We start from the raw sequence: 18,596 nt of genomic DNA on the forward strand, positions 1-18,596 counted from the left end.
TGCGATAAATTTTTTGCGTGAAGCGGGGAAAAAGACGCCGCGGGAAATTTTTGAAATGCCAAGAAAGTTTTCGGGGACGATTCCCTTTTCCAAAATCGAAAGTCAAAAAAATGGCCAAGAGGGTTTAGAAAAGGTGGGAAATGAGGTCGCCGACGGGGGCCCGCGCAGGACCCCCGTAAACCCCCAAATCGCAAACGGACGACAATGTGCTCGGGGTGCGCCAAATTTATTAAATTCGACCGTCAATAAAATTTTCGTTTAAAATGTCGGAATTATTAAATTTTCCCCGGGGAAAACGATTGTTCACGAGATTGTATGGGAAGATTTGGGGCCATGCGGAAGATTTGCCCCAAACCCTTGTGCCCAGAGTGTTAAACCGAGCGAAAAAGCAACCCCCCGATGGAAGTTTGTGAAGAACTAAAGCAATTTCTGTGCAAAAAATCCCTTTTTCGGCGGACTTTTTTTTTTTTCCTCGGCTGAAAAGGGATTTTCAAAGGAAAACCATTTCGAGTGGGTTTGACCCCGTAAAAGGCTATTTCGACGGCCCCCCTGAACAGCACCCCCCAGCCAAGGATTTCCCCCAAAAATCTTTGACCATGGAACTCGCTTTGGGGAAAAATTTGTTTTGGGACGCAGAAGGGTCATATTCGAACAATTTTTTTTTTTGTTTTCCCTAGGCGATCAATAATTTTTTTTTAAAAAAATGCGACGAATTACTTTTTCCGGGACCCCCCCCGAGTATGTATGTGCATATATACCAGGATGTCCTGAAAAACGGGGAAATCCCCATAAAACTTTGTTTTCCCTTGAGATAAATTAAAAAATAAAAAATGTTTTTAAAAATTTGCAAGATTTTCTTTATTTTAAAAATTTTTTGCGATTTTTCTAAGATACCCCCTTTTATTCTTATTCCCTTATATAAAATTATACAAAACCCCAACGGGGCGCGCACACCACCCCACAAAAACACACACACACCCAACCACCCACCCCCCCACACACCCACACCCCATATAATAATATTATATATATAGGGGGGTATCCCAAAAAATCGGAACACTAAAAAAACCTCAAAAAGTTACGTTTTACAAAAAAATTTTTTTAGAAAATTTTTTATAAAAAATCTATTCTTGATTTTATCAGTTTTCCCTTTGGGAAAATGTTACCAAATCAAAAAATTACCTTAAATTTCTTAGAGGGAACCCCATTTTTTTTATTCCCATATTTTTGGGAGCATATTTTCGGGGGCTTTTAAAAACCTATAATAAATTATTTTTCATAAAGTCCCTTTTTTGAGTTAAAAAGGTTAGAAGCAAAAATTTTTTTTAAACAAAAAATATTTTCTTTAAAAAATTTTCCCATTTTCCGATAATAAACCCCTACTTTTTTTTTCCAGTATAAAAAAAATCATTTTTTAAAAGAAAAACAGATAATTGAAATATTAAATTCAATATGAAACAGCATACTTTTTTTATAAGCAACTAGTTTTTTTTTAAAAAAACCCCAATTCAGGGGGGGGGGGGGTTTCTATTTTCCCGTGAAAAAAAAATTTTATTACCGAAAATAAATATTTTAAAAAGATAATTTTTACATTTTATGTAAAAAAAATTGTTAGCCTTTAAAAAATCAAAGAGTACCCATAAAAAATAATTTTATTAGTTTTTTTGGAAAACTCTCCAGAAAACCACAAAATATGTAATAAAAATTAAAAGGATTCCATCTAAAAAAATTAAAATTTGCCCATTCTGCCCTTTGGGAAACGCCGCCCCGGGTAAAACTGAAAAGGGATCATAAATCCATTTTTTTATAACTTTTGTCTAAAACTTTTTTCTGAAAAACATTTTTTCCCGAGTTTTTTTCAGGGGTTTCCCGATTCTTTTTGGGACACTCGTGTAGTATAATATTATATATATTTATATTATATTAAAATTTAAAATAAATAAAACCCTTTTTAAATTTTTTTTAGAAATCTGTCAAATCAATTCAAACCTATCTTCATCACCAAACCATCTATCTACTATCAAATCGATCTATCTGTCCTTCTCTTTTTTCTGCATTCCTTTTTTTTAAAGGGCACACAAAAAATTTTTAAAAAAGGTACATTCCAAAAGAAAAATAATTAAATTTAAAAATCAAAAATAAACAATTTTTTTTTTAATAAAATTTGATTACAAATTTTTTAGTAGAAAATTTTTTTGTAATAAAAAAATTTATTTATATTTTTATTTTGTATCAAACTATTTGCTCTGTTTTGAAAATAATGGGCATTATTATGTATTAAAATCTCTAAAATACTTTTATAAAAACATTTTTTTATAACAAATTTAAATTTAAACTTTATAATAAATTAAAATTTATTAAAATGGGCCTTTTTATACACATACCCCCCTTACACACAATATATTTGTATGTGTAAAACATCCCACTATAATTTATAATTGATTATAAAGTAAAAAATTTTTTTGTAATAAATAAATTTTAAAAAGAAATTTTAGGGGTTTTGAATACATAATAAAACTATTTTTAAATCAAAAAGGCAGTATTTTAAGAAAAAAAAAAAGAAAAAAAAAAAAAAAAAAAAAAATTAATAAAAAAAAAAAATTTAAATTTTTTTTAACAAAAAATTATCTACAAATTTTGAAATTTATTATATTCATAAAAGATTTTTATATATTTTTGTTTAATTTTAAATTTAAATTTTATTTTTGTAATTTCCAATTTTTTTAAAAAAATTATTATATACGTTTTCATATATAAAAAAATTTAAATGAAAAAGAGAAAAGCCAGATAATCGATAGATAATTATATTTTTTTTTTGATTGATCAAAGAGATAGATATTTTCCGATAGATGGGACAGTTGGGGCTAAAAAAATCACAAAAAGGTATTTGTATATTTTTTAAAATTGGTTTATATATATATATATATATAGGTATGTGTAGGGTATGCATATTAAAAAATTTTAATATAAAAACAAACCTTACATCCCGCCCTTTCCCTTAAAAGGAAAAACTCACGTTTCGAAAGGGGAAAAATTTTTGGGGGTCATATTTTTGTCCCATGGTGTGGAAAACACAAAAACCAAAGTATGGGCTGTTTTTTTACGCGTAGGGAAACGGCATACCCCGCGCAAACGTGAGTGGGGCTTCCCCATTAAAAATCATATCAACGTATAATCCGCGCGGATTACTGGGGTCCCTACAACAAACTGATACCGCCGAAACAAAAAAGTTTGACGCGCTTTTTTTTTACGTACATAATAAATGGGAATATTTAAATAAAAAAAAAAAATATATATATATATATATATTATAATATATTAATATCCAAAATATAACATAATATTGGGGGGCATATTATATCCCCTATTTTTAAAAAAAACATATTTTCCCCTCCCCTCAAACATTTCGCATACAATTATGAACAAAGAAAATTTGAAAGAAAAGAGAGAGGAAAGAGAGAGAGGGGTCAGAAGCCCCGGTCGTAAACCCCCGTGGTCGGGGATCCCAAGAAGCATGAAGAGACGAAGAAATATTTACTGCCCCTGCCTTTCTAACTGCACAAAGGGAAAGCCCCCATTATCGCGACATCGCCCCAAACAAATTTTTGTGCTCTGTATTTTTCCCAAAATCCCCCATTTCGCCCATACCAGTAAATTTAAATATTCCAAAACCCAAAATCTTTTTTTTAGACTTCTAAACTTATTTCTGAAAGCTCAAAAATTTCTTTTATGCAATCTTTTTCCGCGAATGGTCTTTTTTGTACGTATAAATTGTGAAATTTTTTATACAACAATATGTTCCCTACTCAAGAAGCCAAAAAAAAAACCGTTTTTAAAAAATTTTTTTTCTTTTTTATCAAAAATTTGGGGCCCAGTTTTCGCAGTTTTTTTTGGGTATTAACTTTAATCGGGGAAAAAGCATTTGTTTTTCCCTTTTAAACCCAAATAAAAATTTTTTGGGTTTTGGGAAAAATTAACCCGGTTTTGGGCCCGATATATTTGGGGGGACCTCCGGCACCCCCTTAAAAATAACCCTTTTACAAAATTGTATCTTATTTCCCATTTTAATTTTTTTTAAAAAGTTTAAAGCGAAATGGTCTATTAATGAATATAATAAAATTTAAATTTATAATTTATCAACACAAATTTCTTGTCTCTTGATTTATAACAAAGAAAAACCAACTTTTTAAATTTTAAAGATTATTTAATAAACCTCTTTTTTTGTCATTGTCATATATAGTCCACTTACATGTCCCCAATCCCATAATTAATTGTTTTAATTTAAATTTCCCAGAAATAAATAATATTAAAACCCATATATACTTAAACCCTTTCACCCGTGCATAAAGTTGTAAATTTTTTAAATTGTTAAGGTATATTGAAAAATTTCAAAAAAAACCATTCCCCTTTAAATTATTATAAATTTTATATGAAAAATAGTGTGTTTTAACATTAGAATCCACTTGTAAATGATCCAGCATAATTTAATTTTAAAATTGGTTTTCATTCCAAGCCCCTTTAAAACCCAATTTTTTTTATAAAAAACCCCCCCCAAATCCCTTCGATCTTTATATTATGTTTTTTTTTTTTTTTAAAAATTATTGGTGTTTAAAAGTGTTTTAATTTGAATTTTTTGGGGCCTAATAAAATTTTTTTTCCCCAATAGATCCCGCCCTTTTTTTCTTGGGGAAAAAAAAACCCCCTTTTTAATAAATTTTAAATAATACTTTTATTGCCCTCTTTGATTATTAAAAAATCTTTTTTCCCCCTAATAGTTCCTCCTTTTTTTTTCCATTAAACAAGGGAAAAACAGTTTAAAAAGGGATTTCATTTCCTTAAAAACAAAACCCTAACGCTGGCGCCTTTTCGCTAATTCGTCGCTTTGCCATTGCGGAGGGAGGTAAAAATTCTCCCCTTCCCCTTTTCTTTAAAAATGGGGTTTTCTCCTCATCTTGAAAAACCCAACTTGGACACAGGCTCGATCTTTTTTCCCCCTTAAAGTAATATTTTCCCAAAACCAAGACCTTATTTAGGGTTTAAAGGTATATAATACACTGTTTTAAAAGAAATTGCATTTATTTTCAAATTTTAATCCCTTTAAAAAACAGAGCTTCCTTTAAAAAATTTATTTTGTCTTTGTTTTTTCATAAAAAAAACAGCCCAATTTTTAGCTTTAAATATTCACTATTTCACTAATAGGGGCCAGGAGAAGGAGAAGGGTCATCCCCCGTTTTACTGAAACTGGAATTAAAACGCCCTATTGCAAAAAACGTGCCCCTTGACTACGTGCCAGGGGCACATGCTCCCGAGGGTAACAGGCTATTTTGCACGGTCCCGGGGTTCTTTTCCCGTGCTATGTCCCACAAAAGAGCCCCGGGGGTAACCCGTATTTTTAAAAGGAGATGATTTCAAGACCCCCCCCGGCCCAAATTTTTTTTTTTTTTTTTTAGTATGACTATATTTGTAATTTAATGAAATCCTTTTAATTTTGTGGAAAAAAAGAAAAAAAAATGCTTTCTAAAGGGCGTCCCGGGGAAAAAATTTAAAAATTAAAAATACTGAGTGCCGTTTTAAAAAACGAAAGGGAAATAGACGTTAAAATCGAAAACGGTGGGCGTACAGCAAGGGGCCCTAGGCACGGTCCCCGCCCCGGGGTTGAAAGGTTCAAGGAGAAAATTTCCTCCAGGATTAAATTTTTTTTAAATTTTTTTTTTTTTTAAATACTTTTTTTTTGCAAAAAAATTAATTTTTAACAAAATTTAAATATATACTAATGGCCAACATTTTTGAAACTATGTTTTTTAACCCAATATGTTTAAAAAAACAATTTTTCCCTCTCTTAAATCTTTTTTAAATTTTTTTAAGTTTTTATTTTAAATTTCAACTAAAATAAAATTTTGTAATATGTAAAAAATACTTACGTGGTACATAAAAGGGCATGTTTTTTATATACTTTTCCAAAAAATATTTTTTTGGGAACAATGTAGCAATATATTTAAATAATAATTTTAAAATATATTATATAGGGATAAAAAAAAATCAAATTATTAAAATTTTAATTTTGTTTACGTAAATATTAGTTTAAAAATGTTAATCGAGCTTTGAAAGTTTGAATCAAAAGATTTAAAAAATTGTTTTTTAAGCTTTTTGGGATTATCGGAAAATCTTTTACACACATTTGTATATAAAAACTCGCGCGACGGTAAAAAAGAAAACCCTCTTTATAAAAAGGGCCCCCCCATCGGGCCGGGAAAGAGAAAAAAAGTACTTCGTATCTTTAACAAAGATAGTTTGGGTTGTGAAAGATATTTTTGTGTTTTTTAAAATTTTGGGCCCCGGAGCATTTCGGGTTAAAAAAAATTAGTCTTTAAAATATTTTTATTTTTATTCTTTTTTTCTTAAATTTTTTTTTTATTTTTTTTTTTTTTATTTTTTAAATTTTTTCTTTTTTTCTGTTTTTTTTTCTATTTCCCCTTTTTAAATTTTTTTTTACTAATAATTTTTTTTTTTTTTATTGTTTTTTTTTTAATTTAATCGTAAATTTTTTTTAGCCCTAGAAGAAAACCGATTTAAAAAGGGAAATTTTTTTAATATACGAGAGGTTTTACGGGAAAAAAAAATGATTAAACAGTGCAAAATAGAAACGTATATAATAAATGTTGTATAAAAACCTGTCGTAATGGCGATATTTTCCCCGGGAACCCCATTTATTTTGATTCCCCCTCGAAGACGGGTACAAAACAAAAAATTTAGAAAACCCTAACCCGCGGTTTAAATTTTTAAAATTTTTTTATTTTATAATCTTTTTGATAAAAACGCTGAAATCCAAATAAAAAAATTATACAAAATTCCATATCAAAAAAAAACATTAATATAAATATTATTATATAACACACACACACAATCCTATTAATTTTATGATACGAATTGAAATGAAATTTGCAGAAAAAATTTCTTACGAGATTTTTGTGCACACACAATAGTTTGAAGGGAAAATTTTCGTGTCAGTATAAACACAACCCCCCCCCCCCCCCCCTTTCTTCGTTTTGCTTTTTTGCCCGGAAGTTTTTGGGGAAATCTCGACGGTTAAATTTCTCGGGTCGCGATCCCCGTCCAGGCTCCCTTCAAATTTTCACATTTCCATTTTGGGGATCTTGCCAAAAGTTTTTATTAGAATCTTTATTATAATTAAAATTGGGTTTAAAATAAGTATATGTAAAACGTGCATAATATTGTTTCATATATATATAAAGATAAAAGAAAAGGGTTTGAATAAATAATTTTTTTTTTTTCTTTTTTTTTCTTTGCCAGTGAAAACCCGCCAACGTGGGCCCGGGGGTGGGCGGGGCCGGGGACGCTGCCAAATGCCCCTGGCATCGTCCCTACCTGCCGCCGTCGAAAGATGGTTCCCTCGACGATGGCAGGTCCCAGGCGGCAATGCCGGTCCTCGACGGCAAGGGGGCAGCGGGGGCGATGCCGGGCTCGACACAACATCGAAGCCCGACGGATCAAAAAACCCCCGGGGGCGGCTTTTTGCCAATACCACCCACAACCCAATGACACCCCTTTAAAACAATGCAGCGAGGATTTCCCCCGGCAATTTAAAGTGACAACGACGACAGCGAGTAGAGCGCGAAAGTGATGTCCGCGGGCGATCCCCAAAAAATATCACGGATAAAAACCCTGTTTTTTTTTGAATTTTAGTAAAAATTGTTTAAATTTTAAAAATTTTTCCAAAGCCCTAGGGTTTCTTTTTTTCGACCCCACGAAAGCTGTAAAATCCTGGTTTTCCCAACATCCGGGGCGCGAATGACCACTCGGGGGAGGTCGGGAAATGGCCGCACCGCCTTGGGTTCGTACGTTCAACTCTCCCCCTTTAACCCCTCGTATCAAACGAAAATTCCGGGCTGGGTTGGAATGGACCTTAAATTACTAAATTGATTTCTAATTAAAATTTTAAAATTTTTTTTTTAAAAAAAAATAATTTAAATTATTTAATTATTAATTAAAAGAAAATTTAAAATATAACATTTTACATATGCAAAAAATTTTTGGGATTAATTTTTTTTTTAAATTTTGGGAAATGTGAAATAAACATACACCCAGCACACCTCATCACACACCCTAAAAACCGGGTAAACACTACGCCCAAAAATTTTAGAATAGTATGGAACACGGTTTTGCACTTTTTAAACCATGATTGAGAAATTTTTCCCTTTCGCGCGACCTCAAAACTTAAATAAAAAAATATTTTTTAGGGGATTCTATATGGGGTATTATTATTTTTTTACAATGCCAAAAATTAAAAAACCCTTTTTTTCCCAGAAGTGGCGGATTTAAAGAGGAAGTAGGGGGGCAGAGGCCCTGGCAGAGGCAGGGCCAGAAGGAAATGGAGGGGGAGAGGGAAAAGCAATTGGGATGCTTTCCCTTAAAAAAAATAATTTTAAATTTCCACAATTAAAATATACCACATGCACACATACAAAAACCCAAATTTTAACCAAAAAATTTTTTATATATATGTAACAAACAATGAAAAATTTTTTTTAAACAAATAAAAAGTAAAATTTTTTTCTTTGGAAAATTCTATTATTTAATAAATTTTTAAAATGAAACCCCCTTTTTTGCCTTTAATTTCTTTTAAAGTCCTTTTTTGGGAAAACTTTTAATTAAATTTTTTAAAAATTTTGGGTCCAAATGTTTTCCAGCTAATTTTTATTGGGTTCAAAATGGAAATCTTATTAGTTTTTTCAGCTCTTGTTGACCCATTAAACCCCAATTGGGCCCACAGATTTTCAAAAGGGTTTTAAATCTAGATACTGCGGGGCCCTTTTCCCAAATTTTTTTAATGCCCATAGGAAAGGAAAAAAACTTTACTTTTCTTTTTTGTGTGTTCGGGGGCTTAATTTTAAAAGACGCCGATCTGTCTTTTTAACCCCGATTGCGCGCCATTTTAAAGGCGAAGAAATTTTGGGAAAATCGCAGGGGGGAGGATAAGAAATTTTTTGCAAAGTAATAATCTTCCCCCGCACAACGTCTGGTCTTTTCCTTCTCACGTCTCCCATACAAATTAGAGAATTACCAAAAAAATTTTAATAATTTTTTCTTTTCAAACCATACCGTTTGTTTAAAAAGCGTCACGTTGTCGTTTTGAGGTTTGAACGTTTAAAAAAACCCGCAGGGTTTTTAAAAGCATTAAAACATCAATTTTTCGGGTTTTTTTTCCAAAGCACCGTTTTATTTTCCCTGCGGAAACTTGGGGGCCAACCCCCAAAAATCGGTTTTTGGGGGAAGCCGGCTTCCCCCAAACTGACAAACTGTGGGAGAAGTTCATGCGAAAGAAAAATCGGGTACTTTTAAGGGGGAACTAAAAAAACTTTTAAAAACCCCAAAAAAGACATCCTTCACCCCCGGGGAGGGGTCTTTTTTTAGGAACAAAGGCCCCCAAAATTTTTGGGATGCGGCGTACTCTCCAGAAAAAAGGGGAAAGCCCGTGCTTCTGCAAAAACCCCGGGGCTAAAAATCGGGGGGCCCCGCAAAACCCCGGGGAAATTCCCCCTCCCCAAAAAGCCACCTTTACGGGAAAAAAGGGTTTTGGGCCGGGCCCTTTTCCGAGCCTCTTTGTCTCCCCCAAAATTTAGGGTAAAAAAACGGGGCCTGTAAAAAAAAAGAAATACTTTTTGAGCTGTTTTTAAGGGGAAAACAGATCTTTTCAAGAAAACCCCAGTTTCCCCACCCAAGCTAATTACGAAAGAGCCTGGCCAAAATTTAACGCTACTTGAAAAAAGCGCTTACTAACCCCCTCTTAAATTTTTTAAAAATTTTTTTAAAAACCCCCCCCAAAAGGGGGAAGGGGGAATCCCCTGCTGAGCTTGAAAAATATTCCCCCCGGGATTAAAAATACGGTCAGGTCGTGACGACACGCCGGGCCCTTTTGGAAAAACTAAGGATTCTTTGGGGCCCCAGCCGTTACCTTCCGTAGCCCCCTCGCCGCGAGGAGAACCCCCCCTCATTTTTACAAAAAACCTCCCCCATTCGCTTGCTAGGCGATTCCCCTTAGCACGTCTTCACACTCTGGAGTCGTTAACCCCCCCGACCGGGGGGAAAACGACGTCTCGCCCCCCCAAAACCCCGGGGGAAAAACCCCCCGAAGTCGACTCTTAAAACCCCCCCTGCCCCCAAGCCCGGACCAAAAAAGCCCAAAAGGGAAAAAAACCCGGGGGGCCTGTTCACCTGCCCGGGGGGAAAACCCCCTTTTTTGATGCTTTTCACACTTATAAAAAATGGGGGGGCCCCAGAGCGCAAGCACAAGTCAAAGATAAAAGGAAATTGTTTTTGGAAACCCTCTCGGCCGACAAAAAAAACAAGGATTGCGGGGCCCCCCAAAAAAAACTGCTTTGCGTGCAAAGCCCCGGGGGCCCCCCCTCCTCCCTGATGCCCACCGTCCTCGGGGGGGTGGCAAAAACGTCGCACGTCAGCAAGAGACCGTTTCCGACGCCTGTGAGCTGTACTTTTGGCCACGGCGCCGTTCGCGTATGCGATCGCTATGGTTCCTGGCAGTCAGTTCGCGCCCTCGTCGACCAAGGCTCGGAATCCTCCATTGTATGGGAAAAAGGCTCACCCAACGATTGAGGCTAGCACGGAGCTCCGCTTCGGTTTCAGTGTATGGAGTCGGGGGGAAAAAGACAGGCGTCTCAAAGGGTAAAGTGGCACTTACCCTCCAGTCTCTTAGTGGCTGCCCTTCCATCACCGTCCACGCTCTGGTGCTGCCGAAGCTGACCATCTAGGGGCCGGCGGCTACAACGGCGGCGGGCAAAACTGGTCTCATCTTCAAGGTCGGAACTCGCGGACCCTGATTACCGCTCAGCTGATCCGGTTGACATCCTCCTTGGCGCGGACGTTTACGGTTCAAATCCTCTGTCAGGGCCTAAAAAAAGGGAAATCGACATGAACCAATAGCTCAACAAACTACGCTTGGCTGGATACTGTCAGGCGTTGTTGGGGAGACGACTACCGGACATCACGTTCACATCACCAATGCCGAATTGAAGACGACGTCTCTATCCTGGTGCGTCGCTTCTGGAGCAGGAGGAGCTTCAACGGCCTTTACAACTCTTTTAAGGCTGACCAGGAGTGCGAGGATCACTTCCTGCGACATCACACTCGTACAGCCAACGGTCGATATGTGGTGAGACTGCCGACGATCGAGCCTCTGCCTGACCTCTCAGCCATCGAACGCGCCGCCAGTCGGGCCCTGCAACACGTCAGCAAAAAACTAGAACGAGAAAGTACCTTCCGCAGCATGTACGTGGATTTCATGAAGCAATACTTGGACCTCAACCATATGAAGCCGGCTCCCCTGTCGACTACTGGACTCTACAACGAACCTGCTACCTTCCTCCACACGGGGTCCTGCGCGAAAGCAGTGCCTCTACTAAGTTGAGAGTGGTCTTCAACGGTTCGAGCTCCTTGGCCAACGGCGACTGTCTCAACCGATTTCTGATGACGGGACCCAACCTGCTTCCTGCCCTAGCTGACATCCTACTACGGTGGAGAAGGCACCGGTACGTCTTTGCTACCGACATTGAGAAAATGTACCGGCAAATCCTGATACATGCCGATGATCAGAGCCTGCAAAGGATATTATGGAGGAAGGATTCAGAGCTCGAGATCAAGGAATATTGGCTGACTACAGTAACTTACGGCTTAGCCTGCGCTCCATATTTGGGCCATCCGCACGCTGCACCAGCTCGCCGTGGACGAAGGCGATCGTCATCCTGAGGGAGCCGCGGTCCTCCGCTCCGACGTCTACATGGACGACATCCTGTCTGGAGCTTCTACCCTCCAGGAAGCCAAGGAAATCCTTCGACAGCTCGTTCTGGTCTGCAAGGCGGGAGGCTTCTCTCTGAAAAAATGGTCAGCTAATCACCCTCAGTTACTGTCTACATTACCTACCAAAGACTGCCTCCAGCAAGAGGCAAGATGGTGGTTGCCTGGGGAAGTCATGCCACTCTGGGATTACGGTGGCCAACCGATGCGACGACCTCTTACTCCATTTGCCAACCCAAGCCAACCAACGCATGTCGCACGAATCACAAAGCGGTCAGTTTGTATCGTTGACAGCGAAGCTATTTGGATCCGCTCGGTTGGCTGTCTCCTCCACGACTGATTCTCGCCAAGACTCTAATCCAGTCCTACGTGGTTACTCGGTATCGACTGGGACACTCCTCTTCCGGACGATCATGAGAAGGCCTGGTTACGCTTCCAAGCGGAGCTCCCCCCAACTGGAGAGACTGCACGTTTCCTCGATGGCTGGGGCGGAAGGATCGACTGACTGCCGCCTGGAAGTTCACGGATTCGCTGACGCCTCAGTCCGTGCTACGCTGCTGTGGTGTACCTAAAAACCGAGAAGAACGGGGAGTATGGAGTTACGCTGATTGCTGCCAAGACGAAATTGCTCCGTTGAAACAAATTTCCTTACCATCGGCTCGAATTATTAGCCGCAACTCTTCTGGTCCGCCTCGTTCAGCAACGCTGCCTCTCATCAAGGCTGAAAGGGCGCCTCTTCATCTCTGGTCAGACTCCATGGTGGCTCTCGGCTGGATCCGTGGACATCCTTCTTCCTGGGTCACATTCGTTGCCAACCGGGTCAGCGAAATTCAAACGTCGCTCCCCGACGCCCTTTGGCATCATGTCCCTGGACGCGAAAACCCGGCCCGACTGCGCCTCTCGCAGGCATCTTCCCTGGAGAGCTTGAGGCGCATCCACTTTGGTGGCAGGGTCCCTCTTGGCTGAAAACGGAGAGCGGCCCTTGGACTGTCTTCGGAGATGATCCCAGCAACGTCGAGCTACCCGAACGTCGAGCCCGTTCGCACGCTACAGTCTTGGACAAGCAAGGAGACAAAACCGGAGCTGCTGCTCCGGTACTCTTCCCTGCAGCGACTACTTCGCATCACCGCCTGGTGTCTCCGGTGGTTACGACAACGCCGACGGCAGCCCATCCTTCTCAATCGCGACGGCGGGGTAGACGCTGAAGAACTTCATGACGCGCTGATCCACTGGATTACGGGTCGTCCAAGCTGTAAATTTCAAGGATGAATTAAAATCGTTGGCGAGGACTGAAATCCACTACCCAACCGAAGCCCACTCATAAACTCAGCCCGTTTGTGGACGATTCGGGCGTTATCGCGTCGGAGGACGTCTACGACATTCTCAAATGTCTTTTGAGGCTACCCATCCAATCGTCCTACCGAGTTCGTCGCGAATTACTCACCTTCGTCATCGAAGCACATCACCGACGATTGTTGCATGGGGGCACCCAGCTGACCTTGTGTTCCATCTGTCAAGAATTCTGGATTCCTCGTGGACGATCCCTCGTCAAAAACCATATTCACCGCTGCGTTAGATGCCTGCGATAGCGGTCGGCTACAGCACAGCCTCTCATGGGTGACTTGCCTGCACCCAGAGTGACGCCAGGAAGACCGTTCCTCCATACTGGCGTCAACTACGCCGGACCCGTCTGGTTGCGAAGTGCCAAAGGCCGCGGGCACAAATCTTCTAAAGCCTTCATTGTCGTCTTCATCTGTTTAGGTTCCAGGGGCCGTCCATCTTGATGTCGCCTCGGACTACTCGGCCGACGCTTTCTTGGCATCCTTGCGTCGGTTCATAGCTCGGCGAGGTGTATGTCGCACGCTATACAGCGACTGTGGGACCACCTTCATAGGCGCCGACACGCAACTCCGAGACTTATTCTCAGCCGCAAACCCTGAAGGACGTCGCGTCGCCTCCTTCGCTGCTCAGGAGCAAATTCAGTGGCGGTTCAATCCGCCGGCTGCGCCCAATTTCGGAGGTATCTGGGAAGCGGCAGTCAAAATCGATGAAGCACCATCTTCGCAGAGTGATAGGAGATGCTACACTCACCTACAAGGAGATGGCCACTTCTCCTCTCCCAGGTCGAGGCTTGCCTCAACTCTCGGCCGCTGCAACCGCTAACCGACGACCCGGAGGACTTCAGTGCGCTGACACCCGGCCATTTCCTCATCGGCTCCGCGCTCTCCGTCGTCCCCGAACCGTCGCTGACTGAAGAATCGTCGTCGCGCCTCTCCCGGTGGCAGCTTCTACAACAGATGAAGGATCATTTCTGGTCCCGATGGTCCCGCGAATACCTACACACGCTGGCTCATCGGCCGAAATGGTTCAAAATAAACCGGGAAGCTCGCGTCGGTCGACTCTGTTTGATACGTCACGAAATGACCGCGCCAACGAGGTGGCCTCTAGCACGCATCACCAAATTGCACTCCGGAGCCGACGGACACGTTCGCGTCGTCGAGGTCCGCACCGCCACCACTGTCTTGACGCGACCCGTTGCCAAACTCGTTTTTTTTCCCGACGCGGACGAACCGACACCTAAAACCACAAGCGATAAGTAAATTATCAACAATTCATTTGCACCGTTCCAAACTACCTCACATCAATCATAACTACATTCCACTCACTGCTCCACTCTTTTCATCGCTGCAATCTTCTTATCACTCAACTATTCGTTTCATTATTCAATCACGGTTAATATCACAATCGAAATTGTCGCGTATTCCTCAATGCGTTCACCGACATGCGTCTATCCTGCTGCGCTCGAAAATAAACAGCTGTTCGATTCAGCATTCCTTGAACGAAATCCATCAGAGCACGTGCGCTCCACGTGCCCGTCACTCGCGAGAGCGTGAATAGGCTCGCGCCCCCACTTCCACGCTACGTTTATTATTACAGGTATACTCCTGCAAGGCGACCGGAATGTTCGAGATTCGAACGTTTAAAAAACCTGCAGGATTAAGAGCATTAAAACATCATTGCGTTAAATTTCATGCAGCCGTTTCATTCCCATGCAACATGCATCATGCATAATTTTAAATTAACATTATTTCAAATAGCGCTCGGCCGCACTGGTATACGTATACCCCGCGCCTGCGAAAAGGAAGCGCGTACATCAAATCACCGATAATGGTAAACACCGCGGTCGCGCGAGAGGAGATACACTTTAGTCCCGATAATAACAAAACGACTATTTTTCTAAAAGTAAATAATTACACTAAACGCTCTTTCGACCTCAGCCAAACGATAGAATAAAGAGAATTGTTCTCGACTATTCTAGAAACACGGGCCTATAAAAACCTCCTCTCTCGTGATCGCGGCGCTCTTTTCCGATTGCTCGTCGCGTCAAGAGTGTGTTTCTACTGTACGAAAAAGATCGCTTGTCTTTTTCATTTTACCACTTTTAATTACCGTTGCTTGCGGAACATTTAGTTATTAATTACCGACTCGGCTATTTCTTTTGGTTTATTCTTGTCAATCAATTTTCGAGAAATTTCCGTGCGGTTTCAATACTTGTATTTTTCTTTGTTTTAGTCTTAAATATAGTTTTATATTAAACGATACGTGTGTGTCAAGTGTAGTGCTTTGCCGTCTTCTCGCTTCCGACCTTCCGATCCTGCCTTCCGTCGCGCACATTGTCAATGGCCGGAATCTTTTGTACTGCCCGAACCAAATTTACAGGTTGCGCGAAATGAATTACGCGCGTGTACGGAAAAATTTGTAATCCCATCTGGTACTTCCAATAACTTGTTGTAATAAACATAATAAACATTTAGATAATATGTCTTCTTGATGTTATTTGAGAACTTTAAATCCTTTTTTTATCTTTTTTTACATTTTATATGACAAAATGAAAGGTAGATATATGTAAAAGGCTTTTCGTAACATTAAAAAAAGATTATTCAAAACGCATAATAGAACATTATTCGCATGGTGAAATGTTATATTCGAATAGAATATTTTAGAACATTCTAGATCGATCGATGTTCACGACAAATAATTATATCGTTTTTTATATGTTTTTCAAGGAAAAACATCGCGACATAAGGGGTAACACCACTGTAACGGCCCAAAAAATTGCACTTTTTCGACATTTTTTTTTAATAAAAGGAAATGAAATAAAGTATTAATACTCCGTGAAGTTAATAAGCATATATTGAAGTACTTGTAAAAATTTATTCATAAAATAATATTACAAAATGGCGGAATGGCAGCCATATTCCCGATGCTCCTTTAAAATAAAGGGGTCTGCGGCAAGCAGTGTAGCCGTTGGAAATTTGAACCTAGAACAAATAAAAAAATTCCTCATGATCTTCAATGGTATATCTAGTACAATACGTATGGGATTTTAGAAATATTGATTTTTGAGTGATTGGCGAGCATTTGAATAAAGTCGTTCATTTTTCGACAAAAAAAAGTGACATTATTTGGCAATAAAAAATGTTTAGAGCAACGTATCAAAAATTCCATACGTATTGTACTTCGAAATGTTGTTTTGAATGTACAGTAAAAAATTCAAGTGAAAATATTAAAAATTGTTAGAGTTATACTGCTTGCCGCGTTGAAAAAACGTGTTTCGAGAAAAACGCGTTTATAGTTTGAAATTGTATTATGAACATGAAAAAATTTAAAATTCGACTAAAAAAAAATTTTTACCATTAGTCTGCAATCCCAGCACCGTAAAGCTGCCCTTCTAAGTTGGAATATTCGTCCTCCATTTCTTTCCTCGCAGATGTTATGCCAGAGCGCGCTTTTTTTGCCGCATCTGATAATTGTGCCTCTGCGTGCTTGATTCGTTTTGCATCGGATTCGATGCAAAAATTATATGCTTCGACGCCAATTTCCATTTCCAGAAGCTGCATAATACGTAAAATATTAGTTATTCCATCATTAAAGACGCATGTAGCGATATCCGCTGCTATATTTAGGACTGTCTTGCCGCTTGAATACGATTTAGGAGCCAAATTCCACACTGTCGCATTAAAACTTTCGTTACTATTTTGCGTGTAACCGCCCAGGCAACGGTTTAGTAACTCGTCCCGACTCAAATCTTCATAAATAGGTTTTATGGCTTCGTAAACTTCCTCGGAAAGCGGTGACTTGTGACGAAAAGTGTCCAAGGTATCTGCTTCTTGCGCCTTCTTCCAATTGCACCAAGATTTCGAGCACTTTTCGTGTTGCGGATTTTCGTCAGTTGATAACTTATGAAATAAAGTCGCCCAAATTTCATTTTTCATGTCATCTAAGGATGTTGGGATCCGACGAATGGCCAAACCATAATAAATAATCAGCTCGTCTATTAATTTGGCACTTAATTTTCCTTTTCCTCCGAGGTTTTTGATAATTTTTTAAGATTACGAAGTCGCGTTCCCATTCTTTTCTGTACGTGCGAGATGCATTCTTTCTTCTGTACTACTAAATCTTCATACGGTTCAGAGTCGATAATACCTTTAAATGTTTTGCTATCACCATCCCCGATGTAGCTTGAATATTTGAGATCGTGCAAATCTTTTGAGCGATGGAACATCTCGATGACTGCGTCAACTTCCATTTTTCCCGATGATCCTTCGTGGTTCGCTTTACATACATCGGCGTGCGTTTTATACCATTCGTCATAGTCACAAGTGTCCAATTTTTTCTTCCACTGTTCGTAACTTTTACAATATTTAGATTTTACCTCAACATCGACAATTTGCCCAGAAAACCAACCAATCAATGACGTGATCCCAAAAAGCGAAGAAAATCCGCGTTTTCTCCAAGAACCATCACCGGAAACCGTTATTCCTGCAGATTGTCCATGTTCTTCAGTCATTTTCTTCTCTTTTTGTGCTGCTTTTTTCAAACTGGATTCTTTTACTGCTGATGTTGCGATTGAAATCATACTCACTAATTTATCGTAAAAAGATTGGAATACTGGACGTGGTAATTCCATGAAAGCACAAAACTTTATAATTCCATTTAGTCCAACTCCTATTAATCGCATAGCTAGAACGATTCGACGATTTATTTCGTATGCGTTTCGTATATATTTACAACTAGGAATTACAACTTCCGGGCAATTAGAACAAGCGATAACTATTTTGAAGCCTAAGCCACGAGGATCTCTTTCACGAAAAGTAATATCGGAATTACAGTTTTTACACTTCACATGTTGTGAAATCACAGCAAAAACTGCCAAAAAATTTATAATTCTGTACCTGAAGTCATAATTTACGTCAAAATCTTCACTCGTTTTCAACTTCTTGGCAGACGCACTCACGCCTTCCGCGTCACCTTCAATCTCGAATCTGTTCTTCGGTCGTCTTTTCGACACGTTGCTTCGACGCCGCGTTGAATGCAATTCTTTTGTGCCTTTTTGTCGCAAATACATTTTTTTTTTATCACTCATTTTGCTAACACTCCGAAATTACACAAAAACTGCTCAACTCGAAGCGCACACGTACAACAATAAACGACGGTTATTGATTACAAGGGGGAAAATCATTTGTTTCGTACACGAAATAATGCAATACAGACGCGTAAACACGTGTTTCTATATGAAAATGCTTCTAAAACTACCTCTAGAGACATCTAGTAGTGTCTCACATAACTTAGAAATCAATAAGCAAGGTATTATGTACTACTCTCTCGACAGGTTTCCACCCGGAGCAGATAGCCGTTTCGGAGTCGCCCGACTCGTTCAGTACATAGCTCGGAATTTCGATGAAAAAAATTAGTTTCACGTATAA

At 39.2% G+C, this 18,596-nt stretch overlaps 2 protein-coding genes across 2 annotated transcripts; one reads left to right on the top strand and one right to left on the bottom strand.

Moving 5' to 3' along the window:
* The first annotated feature begins 11,592 nt into the window (after nucleotides 1–11,592).
* LOC146720148 (uncharacterized) lies at nucleotides 11,593–12,334 on the top strand. Its single transcript, XM_085489011.1, has 3 exons — nucleotides 11,593–11,694; nucleotides 11,750–12,102; nucleotides 12,193–12,334. The coding sequence occupies exons 1-3, from the start codon at nucleotides 11,593–11,595 to the stop codon at nucleotides 12,332–12,334; spliced, it is 597 nt and encodes a 198-aa protein (XP_085345137.1).
* Nucleotides 12,335–16,113: 3,779 nt separating this feature from the next.
* Nucleotides 16,114–18,351, bottom strand: LOC146720149 (uncharacterized). The gene is given in 3 exon segments (XM_085489010.1): nucleotides 16,114–16,151; nucleotides 16,525–17,203; nucleotides 17,206–18,351. Coding segments are annotated over 2 exon segments (1,728 nt in total). The 5' UTR covers nucleotides 18,257–18,351; the 3' UTR covers nucleotides 16,114–16,151; nucleotides 16,525–16,526.
* Between the last annotated feature and the right edge of the window lie 245 nt (nucleotides 18,352–18,596).

Source organism: Nylanderia fulva, unplaced genomic scaffold, assembly GCF_048542155.1.
Source record: "Nylanderia fulva isolate GAGA-0341 unplaced genomic scaffold, ASM4854215v1 Scaffold761, whole genome shotgun sequence".
Classification (NCBI taxonomy): domain Eukaryota; kingdom Metazoa; phylum Arthropoda; class Insecta; order Hymenoptera; family Formicidae; genus Nylanderia; species Nylanderia fulva.

What these genes read in the sequence shown, in the direction of transcription:
- LOC146720148 (XM_085489011.1), top strand. Translation starts at nt 11,593, where the DNA reads ATGTACCGGCAAATCCTGATACATGCCGATGATCAGAGCCTGCAAAGG. An exon ending in AGGAATATTGGCTGACTACA is followed by an intron (nt 11,695 to 11,749) that starts GTAACTTACGGC and finishes ACGCTGCACCAG; the next exon opens with CTCGCCGTGGACGAAGGCGA. An exon ending in GTCGCACGAATCACAAAGCG is followed by an intron (nt 12,103 to 12,192) that starts GTCAGTTTGTAT and finishes ACTCTAATCCAG; the next exon opens with TCCTACGTGGTTACTCGGTA.